At 43.1% G+C, this 27,501-nt stretch overlaps 1 protein-coding gene across 3 annotated transcripts; it reads left to right on the forward strand.

Annotated features, from left to right (window-relative positions):
• The first annotated feature begins 64 nt into the window (after nt 1-64).
• arhgap32a (Rho GTPase activating protein 32a) lies at nt 65-27,309 on the forward strand. 3 transcript variants are annotated; one of them, XM_085243720.1, is made up of 22 exons: nt 65-484; nt 7,408-7,521; nt 8,460-8,565; nt 10,625-10,716; nt 10,980-11,064; nt 13,868-13,954; nt 14,048-14,185; nt 14,292-14,384; nt 14,938-15,060; nt 15,243-15,320; nt 16,590-16,671; nt 16,802-16,951; nt 18,885-18,987; nt 19,758-19,902; nt 20,300-20,382; nt 20,747-20,854; nt 20,983-21,128; nt 21,235-21,448; nt 22,575-22,723; nt 22,895-22,969; nt 23,100-23,777; nt 23,958-27,309. In XM_085243720.1, exons 2-22 carry the CDS (start codon nt 7,433-7,435, stop codon nt 26,222-26,224), a joined length of 5,091 nt encoding a protein of 1,696 aa, XP_085099846.1. In that variant the 5' UTR covers nt 65-484; nt 7,408-7,432; the 3' UTR covers nt 26,225-27,309. The 3 variants fall into 3 exon arrangements, with proteins under 3 accessions (XP_085099846.1, XP_085099847.1, XP_085099848.1); XM_085243721.1 differs by having other exon boundaries at nt 22,578-22,723; XM_085243722.1 differs by lacking the exons at nt 65-484; nt 7,408-7,521; nt 8,460-8,565; nt 10,625-10,716; nt 10,980-11,064 and adding an exon at nt 12,478-12,801.
• Nucleotides 27,310-27,501: the final 192 nt, after the last annotated feature.

The raw sequence follows: 27,501 nt of genomic DNA on the forward strand, positions 1-27,501 counted from the left end.
CTATTTTACAGGGTTATGTAATTCCTTACTGAGCATTACCTAATGCAGCACAACTTGCCAGACGGGGCTCTTCGGACTGGTGAATATTTCTCCAACAAGCGCTTGCAATACCCTCATGCCTGCCTCATATGTGGGTCCTTGACTTTGAAAGGTCTGGGAAGCCCTGAGGCTAAAACATCCTAGGCGCGGGCACGAGGTCAGTTCAGCAGCGCGCGCTCCCGGCACCGAGTGTGCAGATTTCCCAGCCTTTCAGTCAGTCCGGTCGCGGCTCCCGGAAAGACTCCCACACTGCCTCAGCGATGCCGCACCCGGTCAACGGTTTTCTCCGCAAAACGTCTACCTCAGATGATCAGCCGTAGCCCGAGTGTGAGTCCGAGCCGCGCATTTCTGCAGTGCGATGCTGACAACATGTTTCCTCGTCGAGGAGCCCTGCGCTGTGCAGCATAGAGGAGGCAGCAGAGTGGAGCAGCGGGTACAGTTACAGGTAGGCTGCTGTTTGAGCAGGGATCGTAACTGGCTGTGCAGACATAACCACACCGAGTTTAATGTGCTGTCAACCGCCGAAGGTGTGACCATCGCGCGTATTTTAGACCCCCCCCACCAAGCTGATGTGATTCTTTACATTAGAGTTGACTAATGATCGTGTGTTTATGTGTGCGCGTGTGTTACGCACGCAGCTGACCGCTGATCTGTCAGGCCCAACAGGTCAGAGTACACAGGCTGTAAAGTTTTCCCAGTGGATCCCAGGAGTCGGTTTACGGGACTGCAATATGCGCATGATTGCATCACAGGGAATTAAAACTGACTTTGTCTGTCAAGAGGATTTCGTTGCTGGTGTGTGTCTGTGAATCACTGTTGTGCAGTGCGTGGACACAGTGTAACCAAGACCCGTGTTACTGCAACAGTGCAACACTTGCCCTGCAATAAGTGTTGTGACACCTGCACTTCCTGTATTCGAATTTCTGCCATGTGTTTATTTATTAGTTAGAAAGATCTTTAGTGTTTGAAAGCTAAGAATTGTATTGTAATTTGTGAGGCTGTGTTCATTATGTAAGATATGGCAAGTGTGGTGGAGGCTTGAGTATAAAATAGCTGTAGAGTAGAAACAAACATAAAGCAACAGTTCTGAGTGAGATGCTACTGAAATATATTAAATGAACTGTTAATGTGTTAAATGTAATGTATACCAATCAAGTGAATTTCATTTGCCCAGATTCAATTAAATGTAAAATTTTACATTATACTTATGTAACAAAATCACATGTAATTACATTAGTCAAACACAGAAACAGGCAGATTTTTGAGTGAATGGTTAGTCCATCAATCCCTCAGTTAACTGAAATATGTTAACAACATTTGAGTAATCATATATATACATTTTAAATGGCTTTGTTTTTAAGACTGCAGATGCACCAGTAAAGACTTTGAGCTATTTGACATTCTGTACTAATGAACTATATTTTTATCCAGTTGATGACATTTTACACAACTCCCAGAATCCACTGGGTCCAGTTTGTCACTCGGGAACAATTATGTTTGTAATGTCTGTAGGACAAAACGTGCTATTTACAGACACTGTATTTGGCGTTAGGAGATAAATGCATTGGAGATGTCGTAAAACAAACGATTCATCGTAGAAAATATTATTTAGAAATGTGTGTTGGAGTGTGTGGGCTCGCTGTAATAATTGCATTAGTCATATTCTATGGTAATGTGTATTTTGTGTAATGTGGTCCAGTCGACTGTACAGTACAGCCTTATAAATGCATTTCCACAGAGCTGAGTCAAAACCTCCCTGACAGCTGAACATGAACTTTACAAAGTTTGTAGCTGTTGCAGGGATTGCTGTATTAGATTGCACTAGATTGTAAAGGGAGCTGGGATCTCGTCCTCTGGCATTCCTGCATTTTTTCTTTTTTTGTCTTACACAGTAAAATGGTAAAATGTCTTTTTTTTAGACAAAGTAAACACTCGTGCTTATACTGGAAAGACCTTCATCTTACTGTAAGGGTTAGACTGTCATCCAGAGTGACAGATCAGCTTGTTGATTAAATATTTGGCTCTGTTGCATACAACTTAATCGCCCTGCTGGTCACCCCGCTCTCTGCCTGGCACCGGGGATCACTGTAACTCTGGAGGTTGCGGGGCAAAGGCCGAGCTAAATTTAATCTCACTGTGGTTTGATTTCAAGGAGATTATAAGATCAAATGACCGCTCGCCACCACCATCTCCTCCTCCTCCCTCTATGAAGTGATTTGAGCCCAAGCTTCAGTAACTACAGTTGATTTTTTATTATTTTTTTTAAACGGCATTATCAGAGAGCAGTGCCTCACCTGCTGTCTCAGTCCTGCCGTGCAGAGAAGCAACAAATAGACTTTCTGGTGATGTGTCGGAGCTTCTGGCCAAAGGTTCCTCTGAGGCATCATTTGCCTCCTTGTGCTTACCTCATCCTCAGTCTGGAGGAGCATCAAGTCACGATGGACGGGAGAGCGGTTACCATGGTAACCACAGGGCTTTCTCCTCTGCGTCTCTTGCCTGTGTTGACTGCAATCCAGAGCTCAGAATGAGAGCATGAAACCAAGTTTCCTCCATCGGCCAGCCACTTGCCTTTTGGGGGGTTCTGCAGAAAAAATAAAAGAATTTTATTAAAAGTGCAGTTTAAGCTGATACAGTCGGTATTTAATAAACTTCACAGATACCATGGCCATGTGTATGTGAAAGGGTCACATACCCAGAGACAGTTATCACTATAGACCGTATATAAGAAATGGGCATCGTATTTGGGTCTGAAAAGTAGAACCAGTGCTCAAGGGCCTTAAACCTGCTTTCTTTCTAATAGCAACTATTGGCAACTATGATATAGTCATCTTGTTTTTCCATTCATGACCTCAGTAAACACTTTGCGAATATATTTATTGTCCCAGTCACCAGTTCCAAGTCTTATTGAATCCAACACGAAGTTCATTTTGGTAATCATAGTTCCATGTAAAGTAAATAGTTTATAAAGCAGAGTATCTGATTGGCTGTCATGTGATTTAAAGTCACAAGTTTATGAGTGTGCCGTGCCCTCTCTCCTTATTCGGATTCACCCCTCACATGTGAAATGTAGTTTTAAAGGACCCTGATGTTGACGGGCAAAATGCTCCGCTCACAGATGAGTGGGTGGTGTCATGGTGACTCCTCCTCCCCATCTATGATTATAATCACACTTTGTTGTGTACCTCAGCTTCTCGGATAATTTCAGCTTTTTTCTAGCTCATTTTGGGTTTCTGACCTGTCATCTTTACTATTTTGGCTCATTCTAACCACAACAGGCCTGCAAACCTGCTTCACACAGCCCAGCTAACACTGAAATACAGACACCCAAATGTGGTGAAAACAGCAGGACAGAGTGTAGCAGATTTACACTTATCATGTAGCCAGAAGTATTTATTTAGGCAACTTCCAACAATGTGTGTTTTATCATCTGGCCAGTAAGGGATCAAATTTAAAAAGTAAAAATCAAACATTCTGCAAGCTAGCAGTGATAATTACAATGCAGCCTTATTGTTACTCTTTTTGCTCTTTCATTAGACTTCTGCTAATTCCATAATGAAGGTGTGATTACGTCATGTTACACTGTTTACTGTAGGTCCACAGAATGGGAGCGATTTTTGCATTAATATGTGTCAGTTAAATTCAATTTTTACAGAGAAAGGTAAAAAGACATTTTCATATTCCCTCTCCTTCTTCTTAGCTTCCTTCCTTCCTTGGCTTGCCTTCCTGCCTCCTCTCATATGTGATAAAGTATCTGTGACTCACTTAGACACATCTGCTGTGTGTTTGTAGCTACAAATATACAGGCAGTCATTCTTCTTGTCAGCACACATGCTGATAGCAGTTTCATAAAAAGTGTGCACGACTGTGTAGGCTGCCCTGTTTTTCCTTAAAATGCCATCTAGGCCATCAGATACCGGGGTGACATCCTTTTACACTCTCTGTTGCAGTCTCCTGACATCAGAGCAGCACTACTTTTTTTCTTTTTTTTAAGTGACAGGTAGAGGGTTTCTTTATTTGTACATCTGGATTAGGTTTGCTTAACACATTGAAAATGACTGATGGAGATGTGGTGGAAAGATGATTTCTGCTTGACGTACAGCAGCTCTGCAGTTTTAGTTACATGGGTTTGATGCCTGGTTTGGCGGGATGGTGTTTTTCTCACCTGTACGGCTGCATCAATATGTGCTACCTGTTTCATTGCCAAGATCAACTAGAGTAATGACTTTTTTTTACAGATGTGACAGCTTTATCTTTTTATAGCTCAAGCTATTTGGGGCAATTCCAAAATAGTCCTCCTGTTTTTTCCTCCATGTGTTGTGATTTTCATGATGCTGAGAGGTGTTTGGTATAGCCCTCAATCATATGTTGCTGTCGGCTATCTTCAGCTCATCCCCCACAAGTTGTCAGGCTTCTGTTTCTGTCAGGCAGCTTTAAAGCACACAGCTAGCCTGCCTCCTCTGCAGTGTGCAGTACAGCATGTTCCTATGCTTGATTCACTGTCTTATGCGGTGCCATCAGCAAGGTCAGGTATTGTACCATGTAGCACACTTTTTTTTTTAAATCATGGAATGCACGATAAAGGAAATATTGTAAACAATGAAGAGATAATGCTTGGATCTTTTTGTGTTAACCTAGATTTTTAAGCTGTAAATAGAGGCACTAATTTTATTACATGTGCCTCTAGAGCCACATTAATTGGCAGCATACTGTCTTCACTTCTATATGACTTTCCAAAAAACATTCCCTCCGGTGACCCTTATGAAGCAGTGCTTGATGCAACACTTCTAAACAATAAATTAGTTTGCTGCTTGCTTGTATAGTACGTTGGCTCTCCTTTGGCAAGGTTACAGTGTCTGTTAGAGAGGAGATGCAGTATGAGATGTGGATGAATTGGAGTCTGATCTGGCCCATATTCCTGTCTGCCTGCTCACATTCTGCTGAGTCAGGAGGCTTTGTAGAAGGCCGTCAACAGCAACTCAGTGAGGCTCTGGGCCAGAGGGGCTGGTGGGAAACTGCTACTACAGCAGCAGTTAGTTGGGGCTGACGAATCTACTTGTTACTCCAAACATTTCTGTGCTGATTAGCAGAGCTGCTTAGGGATGGTAAAACTGCCTTAGAGTTAAATGGAGGGATTTTTAGTGCTGGAGATGAACCTCAGAGGTGTGAAAAGAGGCTTGTTTTTTCCACCCACACGCCCTTTTAACATGCACTGTTTCACAATGCACACCCACATTGGTTAGAAGCTAGTTATGGGAAGATTGTGGTGCCGAGTTTGCTTAATCAGGGCATTTCTTCTGTTTGTTTACAGTACATAAGGAGGTCAGTAGTGATACTGGATTCCATTAGACAGTAAGATAGATCAGGGCCATATTGGTATGAGCCTTTCCAAATATGATGATTCTTACGCATTCTTACACTTAAAACTTTTTAAATTTGAGTTTTGGAGTGTGAAGTTGGCATGTTCTCCTCATGTCTGTGTGGGTTCTCTCCTGGTACTCCAGCTTCCTCCCACAGTCCAAAGACATACAGTTGGTGGGATTAGGTTAACTGGTTATTCTAAGTTGCCTGTAGGATTGAATGTGAGCATGAATGGTCGTCTGTTTCCTGTGTTGGTCCTCCGACAGCCTGGCGACCTGTCCAGGGTGTACCCCCCTTCTCGCCCTGTGGTAACTGGGATAGGCTACAGACCGTGACTTGGAGCCAAGCCGAGCACATAAGAAATAACCCCAGACCAAAATTGCACCTGGACAGCACCAGTATGAACCTTATTTAGTTGTCTGTGACTTGCAACAGAGTGAAGGTCAGTACAGGGTATACTCTATGACCTCCCAATGTGAGGTGGTGCTTTGATAGGGATAAGAAAGAAAGAAGAAAGTGTTCTTTATTGATCCCCGTGGGGAAATTCCTCTCTGCATTTAACCCATTCACTCAGTGAAGCAGTGGGCAGCCATTGGGCGCCCGGGGAGCAGTGTGTAGGGACGGTACCTTGCTCAGGGGTACCTCAGGGTGGCTGTTCAGAGGAATCGACCCCCCGACCTTCCGATCATGGGGCCACCGCTCTACCTACTGAGCTATCCCTGCCCCTAGATAACTAGAAGTAGATAATGGATGAAGTCCATATTAAGACGATAGCATTACACAGTTGCTGCAAATTTGTTGGCTGCACATCCATGATGTGAACGTCCCATTCCACCATAGATGCTCTATTTGATTGTGCAGTATACTCATTGTCATTTTAAAGGAATCAGCAATCAGAGGATCAGTACACTGTGGTCACAAATGGATGGACATGGTCAGCAACAATATTCATGTAAGCTGTAGCATTTCTAATCATGCCAGTTAACACTAAGGAGCCCCAAGTCTGTCAGGAAAAACCTCCCACACCTTTATGACACTAGCCTCAGTTTCCTGTTCTTAGGTGACTGGAGTCACACCTGGCGTGGTTTTCAGCAGCTGTAGCCCATCTGCTTCAAGGTTCAACATGTTGTCCATTCAGAGATGCTTTTTTACATAGCTTGGTTGTAATGATTGATTATTTGAGTTACTATTACCTTCCCATCAGTGTGAACTATTTTGGCCATTCTCCTCTGATGTACGAAGTCATTTTTAACCAGAGTACTGTGCTCACTGTACATTTTCTCAGTTATGGACCATCTCTGTAAACCTTACAGATGATTTTGTTGGAAAATCCCAGTGGATCAGCAGTTTCTGAAATACTCAGACCACCAACAACAATGCCATATTCAAAGTGATTTGAATCATCTCTATTAACAATTTGGATGCTCAGTTTAAACTTAAGCAGGTTGTTCTGAACATTTCTACGTGCCAAAATTTATTGAGTTGTTGCCATGTGATTAGCTGATAAGATATTTGCATTTACTAGCAGCTTAACAGTTGCACCAAACAAAATAGCCAGTGAGTGGATATCTATGAGCAAAGATAATGATGCTAAGTGAACTAATTTTATCCCGGGGCTCATACTGAAACTGCCATGACAGCCTTGACATTTTCTTGAAGGTGGATGTTTTCTCCAGCTAACTCCTGTCAGTGCAAAAATGATAAAAAAAAAAAAAAAAAGGAAGAAAGAAAAGAAGCTGATATTCTCATGAAATCCTCTCATGAATGTGCCGTCTGACATTCTTTATATCCCTGAAGCAGCTCCTGGCACTGTAGCATGATGTCATCGCAGATTACAGTCTGGGCTATGTGAATTGTAGCCTTGAGAGTCGCGCACGCTGCAGCCTCAAGTGTGTTAACGTCTGGCGGCTTCATAGGATCGGACTCCTTCTCCCATGCTCTACTCTTACGCTCACCCACCCGCTCTGGCTTTGTCTCCCTCCCTCTCCTCCCACTCACGTTTCTCTACAGCGGACAGTTGCAGAAAAGCAGCATCATGGAGGCTGGATGCGTGGTTGCCGCGGTGATTGAGAATGCTGCCTCAGGACCCGAGGGAGAACCAGGAAGTAGTGACGTCCTTGAGAGGTGAGTTGCTCTGTTTTTTTTCTCACATCATGTCAGCTGATGTGAATCATGTAAAAACATAAAAATGTGTGGAGACAGACGTGTGCGTGCGTAGCTCTAACTATCATGTGCTTGTGTGCTCATTTACATGCGTTTTTGCATTTGAGATGCTGCATGAAGGAAAGTAAGAGCAGGACAGCGTTAAGGCTAAAACATGACCCTGTCCCCAGAGAGAGAGACAGACAGACTGTCTCTGTTTCAAGCTTCATCATGTCCAGACTTTACCATAGCTCTTCTTCTCTTATGCAATTCACTGTATCCCTGTGGATCACATAAATTACACTGTGTGTCTGTGTTCCTGGCCTGGAGTCCTGATCTCATCATGCTGAATTACGCTGACAAAACCGTGCTCTGTCTCTCTCCTGGCTTTGTTGCTCATAAAAGTTGAGCTGAATGGAACCTCACCCTGCCCTCTTCAATACACTGAGTCACATTTCAAGTGACGGTTTTGTGAAGCAGTCCCTTGTGGGTGAATTGTCTTTATGGCTCACTGAATAGTCAACCTTGGCTTTCCTAAGGGCATCCAACAGACCCCAAATGTGCTACAGTTTGTTTTGTTTTGCTTTCAGATTAATCTGGATCATGGACATTTGTGCAACATATGTTTCCACCTTGACCTGATTGGATTAAACTAGTATTTTCACATATTTCCCAGTTATCATATGTGATGCAATTTAAACCTTGCAGTGCTTGTACAACATGTTTTCTGGGCCATGCTGTTGCAATGTCAGGATTTGAGACCAAGCCACACTTTATGAATTCCTCCTCACTTGCTCCCTCTGGTGTATTTTAAAAAAAAAAGTGACAAGCCTTATTTTAAAGTCTCCGTGGCACAGCAGTTGATACTGTGACATGTTATCTCTCTTTTATTTAAATTCCTGGCCTGTGTCTTCCTGTAGTGACGTGTTACCGTCTACCGAGCTGGACAAAGACGATGCCTTACCTCAAGCCACTAACAGTAATCCTCTAGAGGAGAAACAACCACAGGAGACATCCACTGTCATGGTACACACACACACACACACACACACACACACACACACACACACACACACACACACACACACACACACACACACACGCCTCTGACTCATCACTTATACAAGAAAACACATAAACACCAGCAGAGATGGATGTCTCCCTTCTTCCATGAGGCTGCACTGGTTCTGGAGGTTATTCACAGCATCTTGTCACCGAGGTCATATGGCGGACATGTGAAAGTCAGCTGTTATGTAAATTTGCATTTAAGGATATCTCACCAGAGACTGAGATGACATGCTTGATAGCAGCTGAGGTAAAGGTGTGATGACGGTGTCATGCCACAGACACATGATGTCATCTTTTCTCTCTGTTTGTCTTCTTTATCTATCTGAAGGGGGATTTTAAGATGTAAAATTGGTGAATTTTGTTTGTTAATTACCATCTGTCTGTTTCTATCTCTCTCTATCCATATTAATCTCTCTTAACTCTGATATCTGCACATGAATATGCAGAATCTGTTAGCAAGGGACTTGCTAGATTCTTGTTCCTGGAAGCGTTCTGGTTTCTGCTTGAAGCAGTATTAACCATTTACATCTGGTCAATGTTAGACTGCAAGCAGGGAAACAGTCCTGTGAAGAGCAAAGGTGGGTGGCTGTGGGGTAGTGTCATTACCGTGGGACAGCATGTATCTTGTGCCAATACTTCCTGTTTGATTAACCGAACATAGATGCATTTTAAAATGCAATTTAAAAAAAAAACAAAAAACTACTGACTGTATGATTATTATTTCTTATTTGCTTTTTAAAAATGTATCTACATTCTTAAACAATAACAACTACAAAAAACAGGAAGTCCTGGCACCAGATACCTGTTGTCTCATGGTTACCTCCTGAGGGATTATTAGGCAAAGTGGTCACATGACGTGTGCATTTTTTTTTTAATGTATACTGTATTTAAAAAAAAAAAAAAAAATTCCAAGTTTGCATTTTGATTTTCAAGCTATGTACACGTGGAGTGGGTGGAGACAAGTGTGACGGAAGGATAGTGGCAAGAGTGTTAGGGGAAGTTTGCTCAGTGGTAGAGAAACCTGCTATAATACATGTTTGGAGACGGTGGCACTTACCTAAAGTCAGGAGGCCAAGGTGGAGGTTGCAGAGTTGGCAGGATTAGAAATGAGTACATCACAGGGACGGCTCAAAGTTAGAGAGGCAAGGCTGAAATAGTTTGGACATGTGCAGAGGAGAGATGGTGGATATATTAGACAAAGAAATTGGATTATAGAGCTGCCAGACAGGAGGAAGACTGCAGAGAAGATTCATGGATGTAGTGAAGGAGGGCATGCAGAGGGTTGGTGTGACAGAAGAGGATGCTAGGGATGATCTGCTGTGTCGACCCCTAAAGGGAACAGCTTAAAGAAGAACAAGATTACAGCTTATACTGCATTCATGCGTTCACTATTGAAAACTTGATTTCTAACTGGAAAAATTCCAATGAACTCTGCCTCAAAGTGAGCAAGTTTGCTGCACCAGTTTTCTGAGTTGTTGACATCATGGTGGTATGAAATATGCTGAATAAAGTACATTTTTGGTTCAAAGTAATGAACTTGATAACATCTGACTTGATAACAAGTCAGATAAAGCAGTATTTGTTCATTATGTACTAGAATATATATCTGTCCATTCATGTGCATGGCTTTCTAGCTCTATGGAGCACAATAACAACGTAGTACAGTAACAGAATCCATGGAAAGAAAAGGCCTAATGCTTACAGGAATTGCTAATATTAGTGTAAATGACATTTCAACAAAACATGAACACATATATGATAACACAGTTATAGGATAGCAAAGAATGCAATACACCACAGCATATAGTAATATAACATATTAGCCTTGCATACTATGCTGTAGCATAAAACTTATTGTACTGCTTAGAGTCACTCCTTTAGTGTGTAGCACTTCAGTTGTAGCACCTTCACTCTTTCATGTGATCGACATCATTACTGTGGTCACTGCAAATGGTTCTCCATCAGCTGTCCCGTGACTGACTGACATTTATCGAAGGGTGCTGTCTCCGTTTGGCAGGCAAGGAGCGATGACATCACAGAGCACCCGGCTGAGCCCATCCTGCGTTCCTGCGTCAGCACAGCCAGCATGAAGGTCAAGAACATGAAGAAGTAGGTGTTCCTGGAGACAGTGTTGCTGCTATTATAGGCAGTAAACCAGGCCTCTTATTCAGGCCACTGAAATGAGGACCTATAAAATGACGGGTGTGACACAGACAGATAAGTGAGTCTGTTATCATGTGCAGACCTAACCTCACCCTTCTTCTTCTTCTTCTTTTATGCCAATAAACTTTGCTCTTCTCTTTTTCAGTGTTTTAAATACTGATAAGTTGCTGCGTTTGCTATATTTTTTTGTTTTTGTTTTTGTTTTTCAGGCTGACTTTTCCCAGAGGTCACTTTCCCAGATTGGCAGAGTGTGCCCATTTCCACTATGAGACAGTTGATTTTGGCAATGTTCAGGTGAGACCTGAAAATACTTACACCGTGACTTCAGCAGCAGAGTTTCTATGTTTAGTAATTGTGTCTTTGGCTCGAGTTCAGTGGCCGTTTTAGTGAATTGCTCCAGAAAGGAATCATTCTTTAAACGCAGCGTGGCAGCTGAATCGATAACCTTGTTTGCCTTTCCTGGACAGTTACTGCTCTATCCTTCTTTCTCCTTAAATGTCACAATAGAGCAAATAGTCTATTCTATCCAGGAATTGTAGGATTTTGTATGAGACAAATTTAAAATCTCAGTCTGATAAATCACATGTTACGTGTGTGAGTGTGGCTGCAGTTATAGTTGATGCAGGGGAAGAGTTAACCTAAAAGCACAGACTAAACCTTAAATCCGGCTTCATAACACAGGCCTCTGAAGTCAGTGATTGGGATTCCTTTCCTTTAACCACGTAATAAATTATTTGGACATATAGATAATTTTCTAGGTTTAAGAAAGACTTTGTTCACTGCAGTGATAATAAGAAGCAGTGAAGCCTTAGTGGCTGCTCATCCATGTGTGGAAGTGATTGTTAGTCGCCTGGTTAACCTCGGTGTAGTGCAGGTTGCTTGCCAGCAGAGTGCGTCAGTCACCTCTGATACAGGCTGCTCCAACTACAGGCTGCCAGTGTCAGCTTTAGGCTGCCAGAGCAGTGTATGCATGTATGCACACATACTTTAAGGCTGAATCCCTACATCTAGTATTAGTCAGCTACAGTGTAACAGGCTGGACGGGACTTCGATTCTTGGATGCTCTGACTCTGTTGCGCATCCTCTTGTGGTTGCCATGATTGTGATGGATGCATCAGCAGCGTGGAGGGAAGTGGAAGCAGCACAGTTCCAGTGACCTTGGAAAGCACCACAAGGAGACAAAAGGCAGAGTCAAGCTGAAATAGAAATTTGGGTGTGTGGAGACATTGCTGTGGGGTGTATTGCACGCCACAATGCAACGTGATGAATCCTCGACTTAATCTGAGAGATTAGTCTTTGTCCCGTGATGCATTTCTCATGTCTCTTCATCCACATAGTGCAGCAGCCAGGCGCTGATCAAGTCTCATATATCATGATTGCAGAATAGCACAAGGACAGCAGACTGCCTCTGTCTGCAGCCTGCCTGATTGATCCCTCTCCAGATTAGCTGCAGTCTCGCCTTGAGAGCGCAGTGAAGGAGAATTGTTTTGAAATGACAAAGGGTCATCTTTGTGTCTTGTGCCTTTGTATGATGGATGAGCTTGTGTATCTGTGTGTGCCGGCTGAGCCCATTTTACTGGCAAACCCCCTTTTGTTGCCGGAGAAAGGAAAGAGGGTTAAGAGAGAGAGAGAGAGACCGAGGGAGAGCGAGAGGAGGAGGGTGATGGAGACCGAGCGCAGGAGAGGGAGGAGGGGGAAGAGATCGAAAAAGGGATGCAGGAAGGGGGGTAACGCACACACACACACATATATACACACATACACACACACACACACAGTTGGGAGCATCCTCTTTTCATATATTCTGCTTTTAGAACAGAGCATGAGCGCGCGATGATCCAAAGCACTGGAAATGAGCTTTTTGGGTAAAACGGCAGGGGACGGCAAATAGGCGAGCTGCGTTTGAGCCGCTGCTCTGAGCTAAGATTTGGCTTGTTGGAGGAGCTTGCTGAGGTCCAGGACTGCGGCTGCACACAAAGAGAGAGCCACCTCCTCCAGCTGCGGGGAATATGTGAGATGCCTTAGTGGCAGGTAACATAACCATGCGTTGACTATATATTCATCTGAGCTTCTGATGGTTGATATTCGTGAGGAAATAATGTCACGCTTGTGCATTAGCATGCTCTAGTTTGAAGAGAGGAGCCTCTGAGGTGTGAGCGTCACGGAAGAAGTGATGCTCAAGCATGCCTTCGGTGAAAACTTTGAGATTTTTGCTGTTTTATTTTTATTCAAATCTTTTAAATTGAAACCTACTTTTTTGTCTGTGATTCAGTCCATAATCCTTCTCATCATAATCTCTTTGGCTCGTTGACCCGTCCGTACCTAATTTAGCTGTTTGGTCGGGACTAGTATTTCAGATTCTCACAGTGTACAAGAGCTCTTCCATCATGAATTATTTAGATACAAATTTCTCAGACTGCGTTCGTTGTCACTGTGGTTTGCTGTATTACTGCTGAGCAGTAACTGGGTCGCTGCGTGTTGTATAACAGTGTATCTGGATGAGTTGCTAACAGATATAAATAACCAGAACTTCCCTTGGCTTCGAGGCCTTTGAAGTCGCTGCTACAGTAATGTCTATCAACAAATTCCCAAACTACAGTGAAGCTTTGATCGTTTCAGTTTTGGGGCATATTAAAAATTAGTGAGGAGGAAGAGAAAAAGAAATATTCTTTAAATCTACACCACCTCCAAGTTCTGAAATCCTAACAGCTGATCTATTATACATTTCATACTGCAGGATTTATAGTGAAGTGCTGCTGGCAGATGATATATATCCTCCTTATCCGCCAAATAACTTAACCACGAAGGCTGTCAGTCACATTTAAAGATCATTTGTCGGAATTCCTTTTTTACAAAATCTTCACATCCTCCTATATTAATGCATTATTTGCCCACAGTGCCTTGGTGCTTGATTTTCATCACACTTTTTCACTCCACTGTTCAGCGTAAAAGTGGTTTTACTATTTCATGCAGAAATGGGTCCTTACATGAAGTTCTCCTTGTATACCAGGTCATATACAGAGAGGTTGTTGTATTAAACTGATCAATTATTTAGCACGACAGCCTTCTCAGCGTTAGCTTCTTTGTCTCTCTGTAGCTGGCCTTTGCAGAGGGGCAGAGTGAAGGACCAAAGGCTGGGCTGGACTCCAAGGAGCTGGTCTTTCTGGTCCAGATCACTTGCCAGGTAACATCACTTGCTACTTTTGTGAACGAGATTAGATCGCACGATGTCGTATATTTCTTTCCATTTCCATTTATCATTTGTTCGTCCTCTCAGGGTCGAAACTGGCTGGTGAAGAGGTCTTATGAAGACTTCCGGGTGCTGGACAAGCATCTGCACTTGTGTATATACGACCGTCGTTACTCCCAGCTCACTGAGCTGCCGCGATACGACACGCTGAAGGACACCGATGAGGTATCTATGTCCATAACGTATAAGATCACAGATTTGCCTGAAGTTATCTGTTTAATGTTACAGACAGTTTGTGTTTTACAAATCTTGATCATGTGCTTCCTTCCAGTCAGTAGCCACAATGTTGGCAACCTACCTGTCCCGCTTCTCTAACATCGCTGACAATAAGATCAACTGTGGTCCGGTATTAACATGGATGGAGGTATCTGACTATCTTTTTGGTGATTTTTGTTCTGACATTTTGCTTTTGTTGCAGAAAAACCTAAGTTTTTTATTTTAATCAAGAATTAGCACAATAGCACAACAGAATTTAGAGTGTCCTGGGCAAGACTGGTAGCATTAACCCTCCACATTTCTGATGGTGAGAGAAACCAGAGCTCCAAGATCATATCAACACAAGCATGAAAGAACTTGCGGTTGTCAGTGTATTTTGTGAAGTAGTGCGTCTCCTGTAGCTCATTCGCCTATAAAGATTACATTTAGCCTTAATGACGATTTTGGACATTGAGGGGTTATAAACATGCTTTAATAGTTTAATAGCTTATGCTACATGCTGTGCATTGTTCAGGCTCTGCTTTAACAGGGAACGACTGATATTAAGTCAAGTTGGAGGTAAAAAGAAAATATTTTTTTCCCTCTCTTCTGCTTCCTGTCTCTGTCACTTTTACTGCAGCGACAGAGCTCCCGTTCCCTGCTTCCTGTGCTTAAGAAAAACTGGGCTAACACGTCTCTGTTGTAACACTTTTTATTTTTAGATCGACAACAAGGGGAACCATCTGCTGGTGTCTGAAGAAGCTTCAATCAATGTCCCCGCCATCGCCGCTGCCCACGTCACCAAGCGGTACACAGCCCAGGCCACAGACGAGCTAACCTTTGAGGTACCAGCTATTATAAAACATCTATGAGAAACACACTCCCATTTGTTTAACTTGTTTTTTCTTCTTTAGCTAGATTTTATTTGACCGAGTGTTTAGCATATGCAGATTTCTGATTCCATCATGATTCCTTTTTAATGGACTCACCTGTGATCAGACTCATCATCACACGCTTTGTGATCCAGGTGGGGGACATTGTTTCAGTCATCGACATGCCGCCTAAAGAAGACACAGGCTGGTGGCGAGGGAAACATGGATTTCAGGTATAATAAATGCACAAATGTCCTCTTTCTACTGTATAATAATACAGGTAAAAACAGGTAATACCTTGAATTTAATTAAAGAGAACCAGAGGTGTCCCACTTTGCATCCCTGTTCTGTTTTACCTTTTAATATTTTTGAGTCATTCTATCATCATGGGTCTTCTGCTCGACTTTCTCTGGTTTCAAAAACATTTTGTGTCTGATCCAAAAAGATCTGAATAGTTTCTAAATGGTACTCTAGTTATAACTAAGCAAATAATGTTTTTAAAATATGTTTTGTGTATTTTAATTTTCGAGTCCTACTGCCCCGGAGCAGTCTGATAATCCAGATTAAGTTTAAAATATAGTCAGAGAGACATTAAAAATGCAACAATGTAGCATTTTCATATATATTCTGGCAGTTAGCGTGTGTCCTTGCTTGCCTGCAGCAGTTGTGGCTTTAGACTTACTGTTGGAATGGGGAGTTAAGGTCTTGGAGATACCGATCTCGGCATGAGGAAACGGCAATTTGGCCTCGCGACACTTATGACAGGAAAGTTAATTATTAATCCCTTTCTTATAACTGTTAATTATTTTGCTGTGTTTGATGTATAAAAACATTTCAGGCATTTTATTGTGGATACTTTATGAGATATTCATATTCAAATATAGTTTCAGATTTCAAAGTGTGAACGAAAAACACGCTGGGAGTGGCTCAACAAACCAGAAATACAATGTATACAAAGTAATTAGCATATGAAGCCTAAATTTCACAGCAATCGTTATATCCTCAGACTTTGGACGCACAACATTTTTATGCAAATTGGAGATGGGAGAGCAGAAAATGTTTTTAAAAATTTGATGCTTTCAAATAAATGAACCATTTACAATGTCCATACAAAGTCTGTGGATATATTTAATAATAGGTTTGGCCTGCAACTCCAGGATGCCTTACCAAAGTAATCAAATGTGTTGTTGTCCCTGCTAGAGTAGAAGTAGTTGCTGCCAACAGGAGCACGTTTTGCAATGAGGATCTAGACGCAACGAGACAGACTCACAGGTTTTGTGTCTGTTTGTCACAAACAATGCCAGCCACACTATTGCAGCTGATAGCTGAGGATTTAGCGTCTGAGGCAGCGTCTCATGCTTCCTGACCTATTTCTGCACCCTCGCCGTATAACAGTCTGCTCCAGCATAAAACACCCCCTCTGGTCCTTTTAACATTCAAGCGTATCACAGTTTCTGTCTCTCCCCTTTAGTCCTCTCAGTCTCTCTTCTCTCTTCTTCCAGGTTGGTTTCTTCCCCTGTGACTGTGTTGAGCTGATAAATGACAAGATTCCCCCCAGTGTTCAAAGCTCAGTGCCAAAGCCAGGTACTTTTCAGTGTGTGTGTGTGTGTGTCGGTGCGTGATGATTTATTTAAGACTTGCTTCCAGGATATGAGTCAGATTGATTTCACTCGCCTGTTATATGTATGTTGGTTGTGTGTTTCATCTTAATCAGTGTGTAAGAAGCATGGAAAGCTGGTAACGTTCCTGAGGTCTTTTATGAAGTCTCGACCACCGCCGCAGAAGCTCAGGCAGCGCGGCATCCTCCGAGAGCGTGTGTTTGGCTGTGACCTGGGGGAACATCTCCACAACTCAGGACATGAGGGTAAAATGGATTTTTATTTCTCATTTTACAGTGAATCATTTTTACCTGCTGGCTGTTCACATTTCAGTGTAAACTGCTGGAAGGTAAGAACTAATCCCAAAGCAGGGATTACCTCGTGAATCTGTGGCTCTATAGATTTTTGTAGATTTGCCAAAACTGCTTTGTGTATTTTGGGTTTTTAGGCCTTCGGGTCAATAGGTAGACAATACTCATGTGACTTTCATCATGTGTATTTTAATTTTAATTTCATACATTTCTTGCTAAATATTGTAGTAAAATCTGTTCTTCACGCTGGATAATGTAATTTCACCTGTGTTGTGACTCCTTACAATGAAGCGATGCCTACTTGTAACCTTTCCTCGTGGGAACACTTCAGCCAGTGAGTAATGATTCATAGAAAACAGCTGAAATAGGAAAAAATCCAGTTGTATTACAGTGTTTTTCCCTGTTGAAGGTGGGTGATGTATGTTTAAATGCTGCGTAAACACTTCACTCAAGAGTCTTAACAGCCTCAGGACTGTGTGTTTTGGATTCGCTCAAGATAAACCACAGTACCTTGTATTTACAGTGATGAATGAGCCTGTTATCCACTGCAACACATTGACTCAGTGAAATGTTTTTAATTGTTGCATAGCACAACGAGCCATGCTGTGGTACAGAGAAATACGATCCAGGTTTTCGGGCTTTGGCTGCACATGCAGTACTTTGTGGTATGATTGATTTTTGTCAGGGCGTCCCATTCAAAAATTGCTTTTGAAAGAACCGATCGAGGCATCAAAAATGTGTGCAAAATGTAACACAAGCAACGTGATATAGAAAACCTTCAACTTATAAAACACCTGAAGAAAGGATATTTTTAATGACGACTTTCAATTTGACACTAGCTATAAGCGTGTTTGAGTCTTTACTGCAAAGTAATCCATGTCTAAGGTGCGAAAATAGCAGATTATCACAAAAACACACTAAAAAAGCAGCTATTTAAATGTGACTATTGGAGTTGAAACAGAGAATGATGCGGAGATAAGCTGGACGTTTACCACTGTTACCTGCCCGTGGTCAGTGATGGCCAACCCAGTAAACAGATTGCAGTGGTTAGTAAAAGTCTTGGCTTGTAATAACATGTAGAGATGCACAGTACACCGAATCAAGACAAAACGGATGTTTTATTGTTACATCCGCCATTTTCTGTCACTTATCTGAGTCATTGGTCACAGGGCCAGCTGTCTAAGCAAATATGTTCAGGCCTCCCTCTCCCCAACCACCTCCCTAACTCATCCAATGGACCCTCTGGGGGAAGCTCATTTCTACCAGCAGGCTGTATGGAGTGCAGCTGTGCTGTAGCTGAAGCAAAAAAGGAGTTTATTGAGACCATGGTGCAAAACTTTTAGTAGACTTTGGGGCAATTGTGGCAAACCATCAGGTTTTCCAGGAGGGGAGAGCAGGGCTCTACTCACATTGTCTACAGTAAGTGTAGTGCACTGGAATAGTTAGATCCCAGTAGCACGGCTTCCACAGAAGAATCAGAGACTGGGGACCAGGGGGAAGACTTGCCCATCACTGATGGCCAGGCTCCTGGGGTGGATGAGATTCTTCTCGAATTTCTTAAGTAACCGGATGTTTCAGGGCTGTGTTAGTGGGCATGCTTTTGCAGCAAAGCACTGAACTTGAGGACAATGTCTCTGGACTGGCAGACTGTGGTAGTGGTTTCTCTTTTTAAGAAGGTGGACCGGAGAATGTGTTCCAGCTTCATGGGGATCACACTCTTCAGCCTCCTCTGTAAGATCTACGGCAGGCTGCTTGAGAGGAGAGTCCATTTGTTAATCAGAGGAACAATGAGTTTTGGGGTTTTTTATTCTTATGTGGTAATGCGTAGACAACTTCAGATATCCTAAAGGAATGAAGCATGTCGCTGACCATCTTTTGTCTATTGCAGTGCCCCAGGTTGTTAAGAGTTGTGCAGACTTCATAGAGAAACATGGAGTGGTGGATGGGATCTACAGGCTCTCAGGGATCTCTTCCAACATTCAGAAACTGAGGTTTGTGCCTGTTTCGCACATGCTGCAAAATCGATATATAACCCTAAACAATTCCTGAGGATTCCCAGGAAGGACCAAATTCCAAAACTGGCATCTACCTTCTAAAATATTCCCTCTAGTCTGAGTTCCCTCTGGGGTTTCAGTGTCTTTTTTTTTTCTTCTTTTTGCTTATTTTCTTTTTTCTTTCAAAAGCTTTTTTGGTGACTGAATTATGATAAGTAATTGGAAATATACTGAGATTCATTAAATATTATTTTCTTTTTGAGCTGCTTCTCTTGGAATCCATCAAACACAATTTGTTTCAAGCTGTGCAGCTCTGAACGGCTGTAATGGTCTTCTCATCTAGTTTATGCTTGCCAGGAGGAATTTGTGAAACAATCCCCCATCAGTACATAAATTAGGCACAGAACCTGATGGTGTTTGACAGCCAATCAAAACGTCTTTTCTCACTTAAAACTGACTGACACCACATGAAATAGTCTTTCAACATTTATGAAAACACAGGAGATAAAAAAGCAGTCGACACTTTTCTGATAATAATCAGCAAGTTTATTAATAGATTTCCTGCATTAGATGCAAGAATGAAGTTTTTTTTTAAACAAAGACACTGAAATAGTAATAATAATTATCATGTGGTAAATTAATGATTTCTGCCTCAAAAGGAGCTTATAGTCCTGTTTTTGTTGTTTGTTTTTCTCATATATTGACAGATGGGCAGTAGGATGACTCCCACACTGTTCTGCTTTCTCTTTATTTTGGTCTCCATGTAGGCATGAGTTTGACTCTGAACAGGTCCCAGACCTGAGCAGAGACGTCTACACACAGGATATCCACTCAGTGGGCTCTCTCTGCAAACTGTACTTCAGGGAGCTGCCCAACCCTCTTCTCACCTACCAGCTCTACGACAGATTCTCGGTAAGGACCACAGCACGGGTTTACACTGGGAATAGATATCAGAAAGGAAGCTGGTATTGCAACAGTGTCAAGTATTACAAGTAGGGCAAAAAAGCTGCGAGGAACCTATTTCTAGTTATTCAGTGTTGACAAAAGAACAGAGGAAATCATTTCAAAATTTCTGCTCATTTTGAAGTGCTGCTCAAAATGGGGTCAGTGCATCACGCTGAGCTTTCTAGGAACAGCGGGGGTTGTGCATGTTAAAACCCGAATAGCAGATTAAGCGAGACAAAACAGTGGCTGCTTTGAATATTTAAAAAAAGAGGGGGAAAACGAGAGCGGGGATGTTGAGGAAACTCCCTCGGCTGTGATTAACGGTCTCGAAGTCATGCGCGCTTTATCCTCTGTCTTTTTACAGGAGGCTGTGTCTGCAGCCACAGATGAGGAGAGGCTGGTCAAAATCCACAATGTCATCCAGCAGCTGCCTCCTCCACATTACAGGTCAGCTTTCAAGCTCGCTGCTGCTGCACCCTGGTGGTCTGAAGTAGAAATGGGATTTTGTAAACAGCATGTCGGACCCTGCTGAGAGCCTGATTTGGTTTGTGGAAGCCGTGAGATCCCGTTTTCCTACACAAGCCGATATCTCAGTTACAAAAATGTCTCACATATTCACCAAACACAGCAATTGAAAGTTATTTTATTTAGCTTGAGATTTGAAAAACTGATCCTACCAGTTTCAAATCTTTTTATTGGTAATAGGAAGGATAACTGTGTTGGGTTTGAGCAGATACAATAAGCTAAAGTTGTCAATTTTAAAGTCTAAAAAGAAAAAAGCTTAGATTAAAAATTTACTTTTTTTCTGCAGGACACTGGAGTTCCTCATGAGGCACCTCTCCCAACTCGCCACCTTCAGCTCCATCACTAACATGCACACAAAAAACTTAGCTATCGTCTGGGCACCTAACCTCCTCAGGTGACTATCATAGCGTCACAGCATTAGCTTTGCTGTTTCATTCTAGCCTTTCTGTGACGGTGAACTGGGGCATGTCTCAGTGGTACAGAGCTGTGAAATGGGTTGCGCTGTGCTTTGCTGTGTTTCAGGTCCAGACAGATCGAGTCGGCCTGCTTTAGCGGCACGGCCGCGTTCATGGAGGTGCGTATCCAGTCGGTGGTGGTGGAATTCATCCTCAATAATACTGAGGCTCTCTTCAGCCCCAAACTTAATTCGATCATAAGGGAAAGGACTGGTAAGTGTTTTTTTTTAAACTGTTTCCCAGTCAAGGATTATAAAAGTTCTTGTATACATTATATACCCTGTATGCATCTCTAACACACTGAACATTTCAACTTTAGGTAACAATACCTTATCCAGACCAAAGTCCCTGATGGTCTGCTCCCCATCCACTAAGTTACTGTCTATAGAGGAAGCTCAGGCTCGCACACAGGTACATCTGAGCTCCCCGGCCACCACCCCCTGCCTCACCCACAGTGACTACATCGAGGTCGGAGAGGGACCAGGAGCTCTCCTCGGCAAGTTCCACACAGTCATCGAGCTTCCGATAGAGAGGTTGGTATATGGCCGCCTTCTGTGATATATGTGAAGGAATCCTTCTGCTTCTCGAACCGCGACTCACGTGTTGTCACACCCGATCTGATCTGTTTATTGATAACAGTTAATGGATGAGCAGCATATTTGGCACTTAATTAAAAGTCATTTACAAAGCAAAGCTGCAAACTTTATAACTAAATTATTCTTTAATTAGATGCCATGAGATGAATAATCGGCCAAAACAAGTATCTGAAAATGTCAAGTTCACTTTTGGGAATTTTGCATTTTCTCTCTTTTTTAATTTTTTTTTTTTTTTTAGTCCAATCAGATGACTGATGAGCCATGATGAGGCATCCGTCATCTGTCAGTCCGTTTACAGTATTGGTCACAGTTTAATCGCACTTAACGATGATCACGTAATGGGTCTTCACTCAAGTTTTACAACAATTTGGCTGAATACAAATTGTAACACATAAAAAAAGAAATGTGTGGATAAGGTCACTTACAAGGTTTTTCCATTTTCACAGTGTGACCTTCATGCACACCACTTACAAATTCTTGCTCCTGATGGGCTGAAGAATCAGTTCAAACAATTTAGTCATTCAAGTCATTAACATGAGATCCTCCATGATAATAAACATGCTTGAACAACATGAAAAAAGCTGAAAAAACAAATGACAGGAGAGTTCGAACTTTCACTTTGCCACGTGTATCCTGTTAGATGGTGATGAACATGCTCCTATTGGTCATAATCGCTGAGTCAGTGCTCGTATTACTGGTCGGGGGTTTCCTATCATCATTGTGCTAATCCGGTCCACTCTATGACATGATGATCACGCTGTTTATGGCTGTGGCAGGATCCTCTTTGAGTTTTGAATGGATTTGAATTCTAATACGTTTGTGTAATACAGCCAATGATAAGAAAACCTTTCACTCTCTTCTCATACTTCACAATATCATGCAATTTGTGATTGATCGTGAGTCATCGCTAACACTCTGGTTGTAGACTAGATAATTAATCACATCATATAATGAAAAAATAGTAACTACTAATGTCTTGTTTTTGTTCACAGCAGTTATTTCTTCTTCTTGTACTTTTAGAAACAAGCGCCAGTATTGAAAATGATGCGTTTCTGTGTTGCAGCAGCAAGCGGCCTCCTGCTAAGGCTAAGAAGTCTCCAGTGGGGAACTGGCTCTCTTTTTTCCACCTGGGAAAATCCCATTCTGTGTCCAAACGTAAACTGAAGCGACACCCCAGTGAGCCTAACGAGATAAAGAGCATTGCACTGCCAGGTCAGCTCACTGCTGCTGTTGCGCAGCCAGAAAACATGCAGCTTCTGTACCCCAAATCTTTATTGCTTCTTTTTTTGCATTTTAATTTATCGCTTTCTTGTACTGATTGATGTATTTATTAGAGATGCTGATTAATTTATTAGGAATATTAATTTGATCAAATGTTTGCAGGGGGAAGAGGAGATAGTGGCACTTTGCGCTCTACCAAAAGTGAAGAATCTCTCACCTCTTTGCAAAATTTACAAGGTAATTAATGTTTAATATTGTCTATTTTTTACACTTCAAACATGCTGCCAGTGGTTTATAATATTTTTGTACAACATACTACTAAATAATCAGTATAAATATAATATGAGTATAATTTATTCCATCCCAGGGGAGCCTCCAAGTTACCGTCCTCTCAGACCTCGTTCAACTAGCGAGGCCATGTCTGCCGTCAGTAAAGACGACCTCCACAACGGCGGCAGTAAACGCGACCGCAAAACAAAACCGCCACACGAGAGTCATGCTGGTGCTGACCGTGTCAGTACTGCAGCAGGCATTTCACCTCCGCACCAGGAGGATGACCTCGACCTTTCTCCACCGGCTGCAGGCATCTCTATTTTAGACTTTGACCCCATGTCTTTTCAGTGCAGCCCACCTTCAGCAACCCCTGGACCACAACACGGTAAAGATACAAACAAGTGGAGGAAGAATGTTGGTTGTTCTAGTGAATCAGAGCTCATCTCTTCTCCTAACAACAACAACCTGGCCTGCCTACAGTCTCCAGACATTAGTCCAGTGCTCAGTAAAGGTGTGAGGAAGGTTAGCTACAAGCAGCTCTCCCCTAAACTCAGGAAGAAATCATTTAAGACGCAAGCAGATGTTCAGTCTGCATCCATGTCTCTGCCACCTCAGAAGGTTTCTTCTACCCCAGCGGATAACAGTGACGCTCCACTGGCAGATGGAAAAGGGCCCAAAGCGTCCTATCAACACTGCAGCCCACTCAGCACAGCGAGCCAGGCATCAGCTGTGACAGACCTCACTCAGTCTGCACAGAACATGTCCGATCCAGGTTAGTGCCATTGCTCTTTCACATTGCATACTTGATTTATACTGTAAAGTTAGCGGTTATTTAAATAAGAATGCCTTTCTTAGTTTCTTATGAAAGCTTTTGTGTCTTGTCCCATCATGTCTTACCATAGCTTTGTTTGTCCTGTCATACTGTAGCGTTGTTTGTCTTATCCCTCCCCAGGAACAGATAGACTTATGAGTTCAGTCTCTGTTCTCCCTCCTCACCCTCCCTTGACGAGTGCTGCACGCAAGTTGGCTCTGGCTCTGGCTGAAACTGCCCAAAAGGCCAGCAGTGGCTCCCAAAGAAGAAGCAATGTCCCTGTGCATCCGCTTCACAGACCGGAAGCATCTCACGTCCAGGACAGACCACCACGGCCCTCAGTCCTTGATCTCAAAGCATATCCCCAGGAGTACAGCGGCTCTAATGTCTCCCCTGCTTCCCAGTGGCAAACATCGGTGCACAGCCCTGCGGAGACCCACTGCTACTCTCATCCTCTTCATTTCCTGCCTCCGCACCTCTGCTCAGAGTCGCTACAGGTCACCGACGGACAGGAAAGCATGTGCAATTTCACTCCTAATGTCAGTCCGCTCGGGTCAGGGAGCTTGGATGAAGGCAGCGCTGAGAGGAGGGACTGCAGAGAGAAAAAAGAGCTTAGCGATGTCACGCAAACAGAGCACACCTATCAGAGTGTTGGAGTGTCAACACCCACTCAGCCCGTCTACTCGCCTCAGAGCCCATCGGCTTCTCCTGGATACGTCAACCCGGACTCGATAAACGTTTTTAATTTCCGCTCCGTTCTGGCAGAGACCTCCATGCCCGCATCCATCGAGGAGGTGTTTCCGCGTCCATTACAGCCCTCCTTAACGCATCATTACAGCCCAGAAGAGGAGACGCCGCTCGGCATGCTTGAGGATGTCTACAGTAATCAACATTATCATCATCATCATCATCATCACCAACCAGTTCAGGCAGCACGAATGCCTGCACCTCACTGCCCTCGGCCTGATGCTCTGCCGGTTCACCTTTCTGGGCCAAAAGGCTTGTACAGGCAGTCCTCCGAAGGCCGCTACAGCAGTTTAGGTTTAAGGCACCCTTTGTCACCTCAGTACAGACGATACCATAGAGATGAGCACCTTATCAGTGGCTGCCACAGGCAACAAGGCCAGTGGCAGAGGTCAGACGATAGAGTAGTCGGCCACCCGGCCATCCGGAGGGCTCGCTCCTTCCATGCCCCTCAGATTAGTCATTACGAGTTGGCAGAGACAGAAGTCCTGCCCCCTGACACCATGTTTTATGTCGAGCAGACAGCAGGCCAGGAAGCACCTTATCAGAGGCTGAATCAGACTGGTCTTCACCCTGTGCGGCCGCAGTTTGAGAACACACACGCTGACTACCACTACAGTCCCTATTCAAATGTGAACCCTGCAGATGGCTCTCGCTATTACGCAGAGCCCTGCCGGCAAAGCGGCATCCGACACAGTAAGTCTTACACCGTGCGTTCAACAAGAGAAAGCGGACAATCAGATTACTACAACTACTCTCCTCAGCGCGTCCCCCCTGTGAACAGAGAGCTTTTCATAGAAAGCAGGGACACTGTTGTTTATGAGGCGAGAGACGCAGAAGTTTTTGAAAGACTCTTATATCAACCAGTCATGCAGGAGAGTAAATCCAGACATAAAAACACATATCCAGCTGCGTCTCCTTGCGAGAGTCCCATCTCGCTTGCTGACACAAGAAGTAGAGACATCGCACACACGAGAAGCAAGTCAGACCCTGGAAATGCCTGCCTCCTTTCCGCTGACAAGATGGAAAGACAAAATGTTATGCTTACATCCCCGACTTCCCAGAGGTCCCAACCGGTAGACCCCGAGGTCACCAGGCGGCAGCGCGTTCACCGCTCAAGCGCGGACTCGGGGCCTTCCAGGCGGATTCACATCAAAGAGCGTTCCTCTCAGCAGCCACCGCTTCGCAAAGTCCCCTCGCTCCCAGAAAGAGGCTGTCCTAACTTTAAGACCGTCGAGCACAACGACAGAAGCCATACGCGAGGTCACGACCAGGATCGATTAATGATGACCAACGCTGTCAACAGCTACTCTGGTATGGTGAAACCCAGCATCCTCAGGAGACCCGGGAGGTCGCAGAGCACCAGAGAAAACCGTCACTACTACCATTACCACGCCAAATCCCAAATGGATCCCGAACATCTGGGATCCTTTTCCAACAGAAGGACTCAGAGCACTAAAGTCAGGCCCACACAATATGACCACATGGAGGGGTATTACGCAGCACCCAAGCCTAAACCCACAAGATCCGTTAAAGCCGTGGCAGGATATCTGCCTGGCCAGGGCTGCATGTCGCCCCGCGGGCACAGACTGTTGTCCCAGGCTCTGGGTCATGAGGCTTTTTATCACGCTGCTCTGAGATCAGAAGCCGGGATCTACGAGTGATTCTGACCACTGTTTTGTTTTTTTTGTATTTTTATCTGATTCCACATTGGGGCCAAAGGAGAACAGCACTTTATCCTCAGCCAGACCAACAGACTGTTGCTTTGAAAGTGTGTTTATTTTAACCTTCAGGAGCTGCTACAAAAAGTGTGAAGTGAGGCTGCTGCTGCTGGGGATCATACTGCCAGCGTTAGTGGTAGTTTCATATTTTCCCAGTGGCTTCCAGGGAAGCTAGAAGCCAACAAATGAATCGTATGCAGGCCTTGTATTAAATGAAAAGAGTGTAAACACTAAGACGCATGACGAGAAGAAAATGTGTTTAAAAAAGAAGAGATTTTATTTAATGTCTAAGCAACACAACAAGGGATGACAAGGTAAATTAACTGGTTTTATGAATATGATTTTAAAGTTTAGAATGTGTATAAAATAACAGTCATTTTAAACGTATATTTCTATAAATAACACATCTAACATGTGGCCAATGTACTGTACATTTGTTTTTTATTCTGGTCTGCTCAGACTTCAACAAGCACTTTTAAGGATAACTGTGTACGAAACACATTGTCTTAACGTGGTATACATGAAGCCTCTTGATATATAGCGTATCTATTTTTTTCTGTAAGAAGCAGCTTGCTCAGAATCTTTGTTTAAAATCCAAATTAGCACTTTTTGGGAGGGTCGGTAAAGCGGAAGATAACCTCATGCTTTCTAACTTTGCGCTTCTTTTTCTTTATCACACATTGTGTATTGCAAAATAACAATGAGTGCTATGATTTTTGATTTCGTATTTTCCTTTTCTTTCGTTAAGGTCGAACGCACCGCGGCAAAATATGCTCGAGATGTACATGCGAGTCAGCTCATGCGGTTCGGTGAAAGTGTATTTTGTGCGGCATCGTGCTTTGGTCGCGTAATGAAAGTTTCTTCGCTCTTCATGGGGAACTTTTAACAGTGTGGTGTTTTACATGTTTTATTCATTTAAAGATGCTCTTTTAAATTCTTAATGTAGACGAGGATATTCTGTTAAGACATGTTAATTGAGTTATTTTAGTGAGAGTAAAGAAAAAAAAATAAAGATATATTATCAATGATTACAGTGCGTCAAACTCTTATTTCGTGGATATATTTAGAGGACATGACTTAAGATACTGTATATGCATCTTTTTGCTTTACTTTACCTTCAACCCTTACTCATTAGTGTTAATGTCTAAAAATGGATGCTTAGTAACCAGAGATATTACTTTCTTCGTGCTATTTATCAATACATGGCACCTACATTACCC

Source organism: Mchenga conophoros, linkage group LG14 (assembly GCF_057382185.1).
Source record: "Mchenga conophoros isolate Kocher_MC1m ecotype Shallow Benthic linkage group LG14, M_conophoros_male_GT1.1, whole genome shotgun sequence".
Classification (NCBI taxonomy): Eukaryota; Metazoa; Chordata; class Actinopteri; order Cichliformes; family Cichlidae; genus Mchenga; species Mchenga conophoros.